We start from the raw sequence: 14,290 nt of genomic DNA on the forward strand, positions 1-14,290 counted from the left end.
ATGGCCCCCCATGCATAGGCCAGATGGTGCAGGGGCTGCCACTCCCCCTGCAAGGTCCACATGCCCCACCCCAGTCCCCCAATTGCTGCCCCACCAGGCCCCATCCCCTGCCAGCAGCTGAAACACCAACAACAGCTGCCCTGCCCAGTCCCATCCCCCAATTGCACCCCTAGGCCCCCATGGCTGCCCCCCCAACCCCAGGCACCACCACTTAAAAAAAACCTGAAAAAAAAGCTTCTACTTACTCTAGAAGCAGGGTTGGGGGGGCTCCTGTTAGAGCCCCACTCCAGGCAGCACAGGGTAGTGGGGGGCAGAAGGGCCCAGGCTGGGGCCCCTGGGGCTGTCCCTCTGCCCTGCACTCTGCAGGCAGGGCCCCAGTGACAGAGATGGCAGCTACAATTGCTGGTAAGTGCCAGGGTGTGGGGGTTCTTTGTTTGTTTTTTCATATGGGGATGCTGGGTGGGGCAGGGATTGGGGGGCCTCAGAGGAGCTGGGGGGAATGAGGCCAAGCAGAGCAGGGATTGGGGGGTCTTGGGGGGCAGGTGGCGTTAGGACCAGTTAGATCAGGGGCCTTGGAGGAGCTGGGGGGAATGGGGCCAAGCAGAACAGGGATTGGGGGGTTTGGAAGGAGGCAAGGGGTGGGGCTTAGCAGATCAGGGATTGGGGGGCTTCAGAGGCAGGTGGGGGCGGGGCTGGGCAGAGCAGAGATGGGGGATGGGGGAGTGGGTGGGGCCAGCAGGGGTCCCCCCCATAGTCCTCTCCCTCCGCCTCCAGCCCCCCTGACACCTTACTTACTGACACTGGAGTCCTGGTGCTGCAGCAGCTTGCCTGGCAGGCCACATGTTTCAGCACCAGGGCAAGAGGCCAACTACAGAGATGCTGTGGCAGCCAGAGTGTTTCTATGAAGGACCCAGCCTCCGGTTGCCTCAGTGCATGGTCCGGGACCGTACCCTGCCCCACTTTTTTAAACTCTGCTTTTTTTAGACAGCTGGATATTTTTTCATTCCCATATGTGCCTCTTGCCCCATCTAAAAGGAAGATGGGGCAAGAGACATGTACACACTTGTCTGGGCACACCCTATGGGTCTAGCTGGGAGGGAAACCTCCACCTGAGGCTTCCCTTTGTTGGGGGGATGGGTTGCCTTATTTCAGGAATGCCTCCCCTGCAGACTTCACCAGCAACTTACAGTTTTCTTCAAGGAGCCATTGACTGGGCCTCAGAGACCTTCGCTCAGTCATAGGCCCCACCAGTGTTGTCTCCATCACTCCGAGACCTCCCCTCCTGGCCCTATGCCTGGCTTTGGGCACTGAGGGTTCTTCCAGCTCTCATGGGAGGGTGGGACCTAACCTTATGCAAGGCCTCCCCTTTCCTGGGCCCCACTCTAGGCTCTGGGGCTGTTTTAGTTCTTTTAGTTCTTTGGCTGGGCTGCACTGTGGGGCTCTGGTTATCTGGCTTACGCCAGGGCTTATGCCAGGGCTAACCTGAGCAGCCTCAAGTTGCTCCCAGGGCAGGTTCTCCATGTGACAGACTGCACACTGTAAGCCGGACTACACACAGTATAGGCCCAAGCAGCCTTGAGCTGCTCCTGGGGCCGGCTCTCTGTGTACCGGTCTGCACACCGCTCCACCCATCCTCTGCTGAGGATGCAGGCTCGACCTGCCTCGACACAGCTCCCAGACCCTGAGCCTGTGCACTGCTGGGGCAAAGAAGAGATCCTGTGGAGGCTCTTCCCTCTCCAATGTCCATTGCCATCTCTGCCCAGTGTCCACCTCCCCTCCCCCAATGTTGCTTCTCAGAATGGGCCCTGCCTAGTGCCCAATGCCTTCATGACTCCTTGAACTATGGATCAGTGCCACATGCCATATCTCCTGTCCTGGGGTTCCCCCTTGCACCAGTATCTCCAAGTACATGGTGCAGAGATTTCCCCTACAATCACCATCCAGGGTTGCCCCCCATCCCAGGGGGACTCTCAGGAATGTTGACCCAGGGAGGAGTTCCTGGATTGGTGGACAGCAGCCTGCCCCACCACTGCAGCTTGGGAGGGAAAGTGTCCCCACAGGAATCAGTGCTCATACCACTCAGGGGGGTCATAGCTAGATCCCAAGCAGCCTCTGACCCTATGTATAAACTCCTTATTCTGGTGCTGCAACTGTCCCAGTTCTGTAGTAGCATATGCAACCTCCCTCAGTGAGCAGCTGGCAATCCATAGAACTTGTTCATGGACCTTGGCTGTGCATTCCTGGGTCTTAGTCAATTGAATAGGGTGCTGTCTGAGATGCAGGAGGTCAGTGAGGAGCATCAATAAATTGGTATCAACAGCCTTCCACATGGACAGCCTTCATCAAGCCAAGAGCACGTTGAATATCAGAATAGGCAACCGCAATCTTCCCCATGAGCATACTAAGTTACCAAGGAGTCACATTAGACAATTCCTTCACCTATAAACATCACATGCACAAAGTCAGCAGTAAAGTCTCTGCATAGGTAACTGCCTTAAGACATTTAGCCAGCATGACATAGTGTGCCCACTTCAAAGCACTCAGAACCACCGCACTTGCAACTGTATACACGCCAGCAGATTACTGTGCTCCTGTGTAGTCCAGAAGTTGTCATATTAAAAAGGTCAACACTGTTCTTAACAGTGCACAGAGACTCATAACAGGCTGCACAACTTGCACACACAGTATGTGTGTGAGAATTCCCTGCATTCTCAGGCATTAAACCAAGTGACATAAAACAACAGACACAAGCCAAATGATTACCCAGAGTAATCCAGAGTCTGAAATCTATTCCTACACCATTTTATACCAACACCAAACAAGTGCTCCATTGGGAACATCCTTGACAGTTCAGCGTGGGTCAAGCTGAACAGACTGAGATCTGGAGAAGGATGCTTCAAAACGACACTGCACAGGATGAACATTTTGGACAATATCCTGTGTGAATGCAACAGTGTCCAGCAAACAGCACAGCACTTAATTGCAAGCTGCAATCTTTACAAATGCCCAGACAGGGTGGATGAAATCCACATGCTAAGTGATACTCAGACAGTGGCTCATAGCTGGCCAGAGGAAACAAGTGTGGGGAGAGGGTAAAAGGGTTGGAAACAGGAGCTTCACTGCTTTGGATGACTGAGAGCCTGGGGACGAGGCCAGCTCCACACTTGGACAGACCACACAAGTTCTGGCCTAAGCTAGACTGCAAGGGAGGGTGAGCAGGGCCCTGAAATGTTCCATGGGATGCCTGCAGAATGTAGCTTACCAGGAGTCAGGATGCAATCTGGTACAGATGTTCATTATGGAGCTCTAACCTACAGTGCTGAAGTCTGATACCACATCCATCCAGGGTTATCTTAAAGCAGGATCTGCCATTTTTTACAGTACTCTGTTTGTTTATGGCTGTAGGGCACTCTCTGCATGCCTACCGTGCAATTAGTATAACTTCTTAACCATGCCCAAAGGTCTAAAAAGAGGTAGAATTTCATACATGCTTCGCATGCTCAGCATTTCCTATCAGATAGCTATAAGGCAGTGTTCTGCTTGGTATACACGTTTTGAATTCAATTCTGAAGCACCTAGCTTTCCCCATGCTCTTCCTAGTAAACCTAGGCACAATAATCAGGGCTCAGGTTTCCACTCCAAGGGATAGATGCCTAAAAGTGCCTATCTTGTGGGCATCTGAGTCCTTTATTGGTTATAGTTCTTAAAACTGAAACACTCTAGTAATTTCTCACCTGAAAGGAGGAGGAAAGGGAAGTCATGACCAGAAAAAAGTTATAAAATGACCAAGAGAGACAAGAGAGACAATACCCATACTCCAGAGGAAGAAAACAGACACTCTGAGTCAAAAAGGCAGGATACAACCCTGCAATCTAACAAGAACGTAAGATGGTCCCTCAAATATACAGATAGGAAATATTACCCATTCATGATAAATTAAGAGAAACTGTCCAACCACCATGGAGATGTAATGCTTATCTGCTTCACCCTCATGGTGTGAGGTGTAACCAAAATCTATTTGTAGAGAATTACATAAATGCAGAGGATTATCAGGGCCAATCAGTTGCAGAGAGAATAAGCTCAGAAATTTTGAAAGCTAGCTCTTCACTCATTGAATTCAATCATGTTACTGAGGTTGAAAGACATCCCTTTATCTCTGGAGATATTCATTAAAATGTCCCAGGCCTTTTGAAAATATTTGAAAGATCTGCTGCATTTTAAAATCCCTGGAAAGTGGAGATTATTTCAAAGTCTTAGCTTTACATAAACCTAATAGCAAAATCTACTATCTATGCCAGTTCTCACTATTTGAAGCAATTGCTTGAGAAAAGAAACCTAATACATAACCTAATGTAAAGTGATAAGCAACAAATACAGCACATGAAAAAAATGTTAAACCAAAGATATTTCCTTCAAATATCTTCCTTTAATCAAAGTAACAATTTTAAGATAGTACCTGATTCAGCAGTTTAATCCACATAGGTAGTTCCTTACACATCTGAAGTGCCAGATGGTCAGGTAGGAGACAGTAAGTTTAGTATGGACCTATCCACATTATTAACTTCTATATTTGTGTATATGTATGGCTATATATTTAATAGTATAAAGCTACCATTTTATAAAATGAAAGTCAAGTTTGAGTACACGTCAGAATTATAATGGCAGAATTCTTACATAGCTATGGTAATTATCCCACAATCAATAATTACAAGCCAGGAAATTCATTTGAGATTTTAAAAGAATCCAAATATGTCAATGTATGGAAATGTTAGCAAGGCACACAAATTACCTTAACTTGGATATGTAGTACTCCATGCACTAAGCAAACAATTGTGATCGTATCAGTGCTTGAATTTCCAGATTAGATCAAACTGATTTCTAGAGACATTCCAGTTTTTCATTTTTCTTTTCTTCACAAAGTTATGAGAAAGTAGAGGTAAAGTTGTTTGGGTATCTTCACCATGTATTTACATAACTTAACATCTTACCACCTGCTATCATTATGTGAAGTTTGGCAGTTACCATTGTAAAAACAGGCACCTTGCCAAAAAACAAAACAAAACTTGCAGCTTTTTCTCAATGAGAACAGCAGGACATTTTGAAGGTATTTGTGGAATTCTACAAAAGAAAACATTTTTCGTCAAACTTCCTCTAGAAGAAATTTTCAGCTATGTAAAATAATAGAAAAAAGAATGCTTAATACTTAAGAAACGTCTGGAAAGGTAGTCTATTTATGATCCTTCGTTGAGGTTTGAGCATATGTGAATTTTAAAGCATCTGTTATTCTGTATTAAAGATCTTTTCCCCAAAGAAAAGAATTGAAACCTCGTTCTAATTTTCTTTAGGACATCATTCTTTCATTAACTTTAATTTATAATGTAGCCAATTAATTGGTAAATTCCATACTCCAAGAATAAATGTTGAAATTATTCTTCATGTATGAAAAAGCATGTGAATCCCTTCCATCAGGGATGCAAACTTCAACCCAAATTTAACAATGGAACTGCAATACATGCTTCTATAATACTGAGATAATGTTAATTCATGTAATGGCTATATATCCTTTTAAGAGATTCACTGAAATGAAGACAGAAGTCTAAACTGCACATTTCTCACAATAAGCTCTGCCTAAATAACGTGCTTCCTGATAGCAAATTTCTAGTAGTATTGAGACCAGGGGTTGGAATTTAGCCATTGCTTTCTTGTGAACTTCCACAAATGACTTTTGAAATACTTGCCAGTTAAATTTCTCTGAGATAAGAACAGTGAAGGAGCCTTATTTATGAAGTTCTTTAATGCAACAAGATCAGAACTATCACACTAGAAAGAGAGAGACTTGGGAAAAAGCTGTTACATCAGCATGTGCGTATCTAGAATTTTGAATGGGGGAATGCAGATAGTAAAGTGCATCATCACATACAAAACAACACAAATTTTTTTCCAATTAAAAATAAACTAGAGGCTTTACTAGGACTGTATTATTGAGTTTAAAATTGAAGCACAAACCAAAATAACCTCCTTCATGAGTGACTGGAGCCTCCTGAATCTGGGGGGACACCTGCAGAAGCCACTGACGGTGGCAGCCCTGTCAGGGGGCACCAGCCCTGCTGACAGCATCAGTGTTGGCTGTTAGGAAGGCACCGGCCATGTTGGGGGGGGGGGCACGTGCACCCCCATGGACCCCCTACCAGTCACCTATGACTTCCTTGGAATGAGTTTAAAACCATCTGCAGGGCTGTGAAATAGGAGCTTCATTAGCAAGTGCAGCTAACACAGCAGAATTTCAGAACAATGGATAGCTTGATTGGTGGAGCCTCAAGACCATTAGAAAGAAGAGAGGGTCATTAACACCTGAGTTAGGAAGAATTTAAAGGGGATCAGATAGATTACAATGAGCCACAAAGTCAGTTGACTCCTTCAGCACTGCCTAACTAGAAATGCTGTCACCATTGCCAGGCAGTTGGTTTTAAAATTTGCAGAGCAGGAATCAAAGGGGTGGAAGGGCTCCATTGTACCCCCACTGCATCTGCTCCTGTACATGTCCTCATAACTGAAACCAGTTTCTCCACAGTAACAGCATGGTCTTTGCACTATTCCCTGATTATGTTACTCATGCTGATAAAGGTCCGAGACTATAATTACCTTAAAACTTGCAAGTTAATGAAAAGATTAATCCATATATTATTTGCTCTTTATTCTGTGCCTCAGAATAAACCCCAGGACTATACTGCAAGACAACTGGCACCAGATAGAAATATCCAGCATTTTCTGAAAGTGTTTAAACTAACCCTTACTTATCAGTCACAGTCGTTCAGCCGGGCTCACGTATGTACCAGTTGCAAAGGAGAATATTGTTGCTCACATTTTAATTGGAATTTTTTGCTAGTGAAAACCACAGATCCAGGTTTGTCATGTAGGTAAAACAGATTCTCTCTGCATAAACACCAGAACACTGCTTTTCACAGCATATATCTACCATATACAGAAAACATGCATACATCCTTATAATTTACAGTTCTAGTACAAATACAGTTTGTATTTGCCTACTGCAAATGCAATTTTGCAAAAAAAAATCTCTACATTTAGTACTATGGTATCAGAGATCATTTAAACTAACACACTGATTTTATCATCATATTTTATTTAGTCATAAATAAAAATTCTGATTCTCTGGAGTTCCAAAGAATATGAACCTGGCAACTTTAATAGAGGAGGTAGTGACTTCAACCTCATCAGAATTGTCACAGAAAGGATTATTTTAAATTCCCTTTATAATCCTATGCATAAAATACTATAGGTCCACATTTTACAAACAGGCATAATTTAAAATAGAAAAAAAAGTAAAAAATATCTTCTCTTTCCCCCCGAGCAATGACTTGTTATGAGATAAGTTGAATGAATTCTACAAAAAGCAAACCACTGACATAACAAGAAGCATGTATTTAATTAAATGCTTTGCAATGATACATGAATAAAGCTATGTGCATGGCATTTCTTTCAGGATGGCCCCAGCTGTTTATTTGTCTAAAGGAAAAATAAAAACAAAAAACTCGGAGAGCAAAAAAATGCAATAAAGTAATAGAAAAAAAAACAACCCTCAAAGTACATTTGTACCTACATGCTTTACATAATAAAACATGCTGGTGTTACAAAACATGATATATACTGAATGACCAACAGATAAAATGCACTTTAATATTGTTCTTTCAAACATCAGAAATCTAACAGCTACACCCATCCAAAATGATGTTGGTGATAATCGTCTTTATTTTGTTAGGCTTTTATACAAGTCATTTTAGCACCATCGCTTTTTTTCACTGTTTTTGCCCTGCCTATCTCCATTTGTGGAATAACAACAGAAGCATAGCACCTTTTCGTATCTAAAGTAAAAACAGGAATATGAAATGCATCCCAACTTCTAGAGATGAGGTAGCTCATGCTAAGAAATGGTGGATCTTCTTGCCCTGATAATTCAAGGCCAGTAGGTCACTATTACTGGTGAAGCATGTCTGGTTGCTAACTAAAACCCACTAATTTTAGAACATTCTTGCCTTTAGAAATATCTGGCCTGGTATTCATGGGCACACTTGACAACACAAATAAACTAGCAACATATTTAAAACAATGTAAAATTTGATAAGTAATGGCTTATTAGATGGGTAAGTATTAAAAAAATCAATTTGTCTCCATTTTCAGAGCTATTTAAGGGTACATATTCTGTAAAGGATTTATATATACATGGATTTTAGAGAAGGAGAAAGGAAAGGCCCTTAAAATTCAAATGTAGGCCAAGTCCACTAAATATTCATATTCATCTCAGTGTTTTCTTACTTTGTAAATGTGTATATTTGAGGGATTTCTTCTAGGTCTCATAAATACGCAGCCATCTATTTCTGACTTACACCTACAATGGGAAGTTAAGTGCCAAATTAAGACAGCCTGGCTTTAAAAGATTTTCTTCTTTGAAAAGACATAGATTATTTTGACTGACTATCATACTAGCAAAAAGACAACATCAATGGTTTTATTTAAACAGGCCAAGGGGGGCGGGGAAGCATATTTTGCTGTAAATGTTATAAATGAGTTCAAAGTGCTCTGGGTTGTTTTGTTTTGGGGGGGGGGATGTTTTGTTTTGTTTTTTGTAATTCAATATGCATCCAAGAAGAAAAATAAGTATTCCATAGAATATTACATAGTCCCACATTTAAGATATCTATTTAAAATACCTATAAATTTTGAATTACTTTGAATTACGGAGGGGAAAAAATATCTGTTAAAAGGGTGGCCGCTCATCCTTTTTAAATTGTACTGATGCACTAAAATGTTGGCTTGGATCTTTTAAAACTGGAAGTTTGTAAGTAAAATAAATATTCAGAAAGAGGCCAGGCATTTAAAATGAACTGTATATACAAGCTGATCCAATATCAGCCATTATTTCAAGAGTCTCAGGATTAACTTCCATCAGTCTAAGTTCTTGAGTTTAGTTGATGATGTTGCTGTTGTTGGATTGTGTGTTAATTTTTTTCCCCCACTTCCTTTTACACAAAGCAAACTGGCCCAATCTCAATTCCAAATTCCTGGTCAGTACTGCCAATATCCACAGGGGCAATATCTATGATAGGTAAACGTGCCACATTCTGTGTTCTGTATTCAAAGACAGTTTTGCCCACATTCCCATTATGTTTCTGAAAAAGAAAAAAAAGGAAATCGTATGTCATAATTTGAGTTTATACAAAAGATGGCTTGCGTTGAGTGCCAGATAACTAATCTTTATGACTACAATCATCCTAAATGGATGCTGCTTAACACTTGCTTAAGGAGTACCTTCTTGTACTACACAGCACTTGCCAAAGTTTTATTTAACAACTATTCACCTGCTTGCATCATCAGGGTATTTTTAGCCTTAAGTGGCAACTCTCCTGCAGTTATACAGATGTCTTGGATTTGAACAAGAATTCTACAAGTCTACAAATGTTATTGTACAGGAGAAAATTTAGAACAGCAAACAAGCTGTTCTGTAGTTTTACTGTGGTCTTTCGCTTAATAAGATCTCCATTTTGTAAAGATTCCAACGTGTTAGTAGTACGTCTAGAGTCCTTCCTAAGTGGCACTTCAGTGTTCAGTTTTCAGCACATCTGAATTCTTGGCTGTGATCATACACAGCAGAAAGTGGGTAGTAGAAAGTAGAAGAAGGAAAGAAGAGACAAAAATGAATAATGACTAGTAATTTAGAGTTCAACTGAAAAAACCTAGCATTAACAATTTGTACCAAAATATCTTTTCCATCAGTAATTCCTATTATGCTGATACCTAAGATGAATTTGAATTTTCCAAGTCCAGGGATTTTATTCCAAATTGATAAAAATCTGAAAATATTAAAGGTTTTTATTCTATACTATATGAGGAAATAAGTTATAAAAGACAGAACTTACAGAACAGGTGTCCTGAAGAACAGTATATCTAAATCGGTTGTTTCCTTCTGCTTTGATCTCCAGGTCATTTGACCCCTTAAGAATTACAGCTTTTTTGAGGTTCTTAGACTGGTCATCCATGTACCCAATGCTGTTCTTACAATGGTAGGTGATATTCTGAGAAGCCTCCTTTGATAGGAGACGCAGGAAGGTCATTTGGATGATAGCAGTATTGGGTGATTCACTATCTCCATAGACAAACTGCAAAAATATATAATAGATTATCATAGATTACTTACAATTATATAAATCTGAATTCACAAAATGTATGTTATAAATTATGAATCATTTCCAGACACAAAGTCTGGCTTAATTGCTTGAGTAATTTACGTAAAGTTGGCAACTAAGAAATTCAGAATATAATATAATCTTTGGAAAATTTTGGCCAAAATGCATAGTACCTTAAAAACAAAGGCCCTGATTTCTATTCTTAGAACCCTGGGGACACCCCATAGAAACTGAACAAGCTAACAGGGCTCTGAATAAATATGGGGTTCCTCCAAAACAAGGACACAAAGGAGGAGAAATGCTTTGCTCTGAAATCCTCATAGAGTAAAGCCTCCCATTGAAGGTTACCCAGAGACTGAATATTCTTCCTAAAATATACCCTATAATCCAAATACTATGTGATACCAAATTATATGGAGAGAATTTAGGGATATAAAGGAGGCTTTAGATTTTTGAAGAGTAAGCAATATTCGAAAATCAAGCATAAGAACAATTGATTATGCATAGTTTGTCTATCAGTGTTTCTAAAGATCTGATTATTATACAGTCTGTTCAGAATAGTACTGAATAGTTCAGAATAGTTGCAGTAGGGACCCAGCTGAGCCCCGTTCTCACTGGGGTGATGACTGCAGAGGCAGCAGACTCCTGGCCAGGCCCACAAAAACTGGTGAGCCCACGAGCTGACAGCATGCTCTGCTGCACTGCAATACCCTGGGCTGGACAGGCAGCCAAGCTCTCTCCTGGTACACACCCCAGGCCAGTGGGAGAGCTGGAACCCCAGCTCCAAAAGGACACAGGTCTTAGCCTGAGAAAAGGGCAGGCAGCCACCACAGAAAGTGATGCCTAGGGTCCGGAAGCAGCAAGTGCAGGGGCTGATGAGCCCCTCCAGGGCTCTCAACATGTAACGGTGGCTGAGGGACATATGGGAGCCAGCAAGGCTCCAGGTTGGCCCAAACTAACCCCTTACTTAAGGTAGCACCACCCCCAGAAGGGGGGTGGGGATCACCAGCACAGCACTGGCTCACACTGCATCCCTGCACCAGAGCCGATGACCCAGGATCAAGGACCAGGATGACACCAGCTCTCTCTCTTTGGAACCCTGATTGCTACCCAGCCACAGGAGGTCAGGTACTTTAGGGGCTCCACAGAGTTTTGTAATACCTGTGGCCCCAGATTACCCAAAGGATTTGGTCCAGCACAGACCAGCCCACTTGGACTGGACTCATAGCAAGGGCAAACCCTGAAGAGCCCTGACTGCCTGAAGAAAGGAGGCTGAGATATGCTGAGCTAAGAAAAGGCCTGAAGCAAGCACAGATACTATTGCTGGAGTTATATTAGTTTATTCATTTTCTTATGCAGGCCAGACACTGCTGACTGCAAAACTTTAACAAGACCAGAGGTGTCAATGTATGCTGGCCCCGGGCAGTGAGGTTTTCTTCCATCATGGACCCTTCTCCCTAACATTGAGGCCAGATGCCTAGTGAGGCCAGACATCTACTCTGAATACCAACAAGAACAACTAAGTGGAGAGGGGTGGGGTGTAAGGGAAGTGGAGCCACATGGAAGACTTTTCAACACTGTAACCTATGCCAGTCACAGCAAACCCTATATACCATCAGGTAACTCTTCCTGACACCTTTTCCAATTACACCAAGTTGTGGTGGGCAGGATATGAAAATAGGGGAGTGAGACACCCACTGAGTGTGCGGCAGTCAGGCTCCAACCTGGTGTGGCTGCTTGGCCTGGGTCCCTCTACAATAGTACTGAATCTGTTCAGAACAGTACTGTTCAGATAGGTAATACTGAAAACCAGAAAAAATAATCTAAATGAGTCCTTCTTCCCAAATAAATGTATTCAGTTACCTGTGAACCCCTGTTCATGTCAAGACCATACCATACAGGTTTGAGGTCAGCTGACCTACTTGTCCACCATGTTTTGCGTGGTATACTGGATGGGTTTGCAGAAATACAAGTCTCCCCAGTTTCCATGTTGCAATATACTTTAACGGCATCTTCAACACAACCCTGGTTAGGGTCAATCCAATATTCACCTGCAAAACATACAAAATATAATATCTGCATTTTAGTGAAATTCCTGAAATAATTTAAGAGTAACAATCAAGAATAGTACAAAACATGAGATCAGATTTTGTCCCAAGCCAATTATTCTGATGACTACATGGCTAAACAACTTAGCTTGTCAATAATACACCATACTGGGTATAAGATAACAACCCTGGGCTTGTTTTAATATATGCTCCAAACATAGCTTAAAGCTACAACAGTTGCATCAGTATTTAAAACATTTCAGAACTGGGAGTATTCAGAACTTTTTTCACCCCCATAAAGCCTTCTGGAACTCCTCAACTGGCACATAGCAGGGGTTTAAATCACCAGTGGATACTTTCCTCTGCAAACAGGAATCTCCTGGTGGCATAAGGACAGTTTCTATGCCATAATCTCCTAGGAAACAGCAGTTCAGAAAAGGAAGTCCAGTGATGCCTGTCTGCTAGACAGCTCTTGTCTGCAACTGGCAGCCAGGACAACTGAAAAAAATGAGGTGTTCAAACCATGCTGGGTAAAGTACTCATATGGTTTCAGCACTTGGATGCATTTTATAACCATGGGCAGAAGTTAACCTTCAGTGCTTGACTGTTAACAGTTCAACATTGCAGTGTATCAACTTATCACTGTGATCACCTACAGTAGTGCCTTAGGAGGAAGAGTCCGATGAAGTATCCAAATGACTTATGCAATAAAATATCCAAGCATAAAAAACATGTTTGTAAAAGGCTTCTGAGCTGGAGCTAACTATGGTGATTACCACAACAACCTACATGAGGTATTTTTCTCAGAGATTTTAAAAGTACCTCACGAAAGTACCTCAAGAAAGTACCTCAAGAAAGTACTCAAAAAGTTCTTCAAAAAGTATTCAAGTACCACCTCAAGAAGACAGGACAATGCAGTGCACATGCACACTAAATTACTAAATAATGAATTTTATACAAACCACTTTTCTTTGATGGGTGACAGAGTTTTAGATCATCGCATGTGCGTGCTGGGTGTTTCTTGGAGCCACCGGGACTGCGCATAGTTTCAATTTGGCTACTCAGTGACTTCAATGTGGCATGGACTCCTGGATCTGTCTTATTGTTGTCATCAGGGGCTGCTTCATCTTCAGTGAACTCCGGCAGTGGATCTGCCATACTGTCATCATAATGACCCATAATGTCACCAATGGCAGCTGTGAGATGACCTGGAGGGCCTGGAGGACCTGGAGGCCCAGGATCACCTGGAGGACCCTGTAGGTAAAAGCCATAAGAGTTGCACAAGATTCTCTTATTAGGAGAAATGACACCAATCTATGCATTCTATATCTCAGGAATTATGGTCAGAAATACATTTCCTGCAATATTAGTTTGATGTTTTAACTGAGATAAGGACTGAAGAATAATAAAATTAAAAACATTAATATGATATATCACTACTGAGTTTCCCACACACATGAATTAGTATAGCCTGAATACAGATTCTGCATTCAGTCCCTGGCATCTCAGAAATAACAGAAAGGCATTGACAGTTTGGCAGAAACAGGATAGGAGATAGAAAATAGGGCTGGATAGGTTACAGGGCTGCTTGCAGATGTTTAAAAAAAAAAAAGAAGAACCGAGCTTTACCGAAAGAAGTGTTCCTTTAACCTTGCTCTGAAGTATCTGTAAAGATTGGGTACTTCAGAGGGGCTTTTTGGCACTTTTAGCTAAAGCTGATTCAATCAGCTATTAGATAGAAGTGCAAAAGGCCCCACTAAAGCCCAGAATCTTTACAGACATCAGACAAGCCAGGTTGAAGTAACGCATTGCCTCTTCTGGGCATGCAGAAATGCTCCGAATTTAAATTAAAGCACCTTTTGCCGGGGGGGTTACATCTCAAAGCACTCCAAGATATAGAAACAATAATAATGAACAGATAGGATTAGATAGGAAATAGGATGAAATAAGGGGAAAGGGAATTACCAAGCATTTTTTGAGATAGGAAGAACAGCAATTCCCAGTCTACTTTGTCAATGCCATTCATTATTTAGATACTTTTAT

At 42.0% G+C, this 14,290-nt stretch overlaps 1 protein-coding gene across 3 annotated transcripts in view; it reads right to left on the minus strand.

Annotated features, from left to right (window-relative positions):
• Positions 1–6,849: 6,849 nt before the first annotated feature.
• The window catches only part of COL5A2 (collagen type V alpha 2 chain), a 232,878-nt gene continuing 225,437 nt past the window's right edge, over positions 6,850–14,290 (minus strand). For all 3 annotated transcript variants that reach the window (XM_019523080.1, XM_019523081.1, XM_019523079.1), the window contains exons 51-54: positions 13,210–13,501; positions 12,063–12,250; positions 9,933–10,172; positions 6,850–9,185 (exon numbers count right to left, since the gene is read on the minus strand). In XM_019523080.1, the coding sequence (XP_019378625.1) occupies positions 9,039–9,185; positions 9,933–10,172; positions 12,063–12,250; positions 13,210–13,501 (867 nt within the window). In that variant the 3' untranslated portion in view covers positions 6,850–9,038. The remainder of the gene's footprint in view (positions 9,186–9,932; positions 10,173–12,062; positions 12,251–13,209; positions 13,502–14,290) is intronic.

The sequence above is a fragment of the Gavialis gangeticus genome, unplaced genomic scaffold (genome assembly GCF_001723915.1).
Source record: "Gavialis gangeticus isolate Ggan-Ray unplaced genomic scaffold, GavGan_comp1, whole genome shotgun sequence".
In the NCBI taxonomy this organism is placed as follows: domain Eukaryota; kingdom Metazoa; phylum Chordata; order Crocodylia; family Gavialidae; genus Gavialis; species Gavialis gangeticus.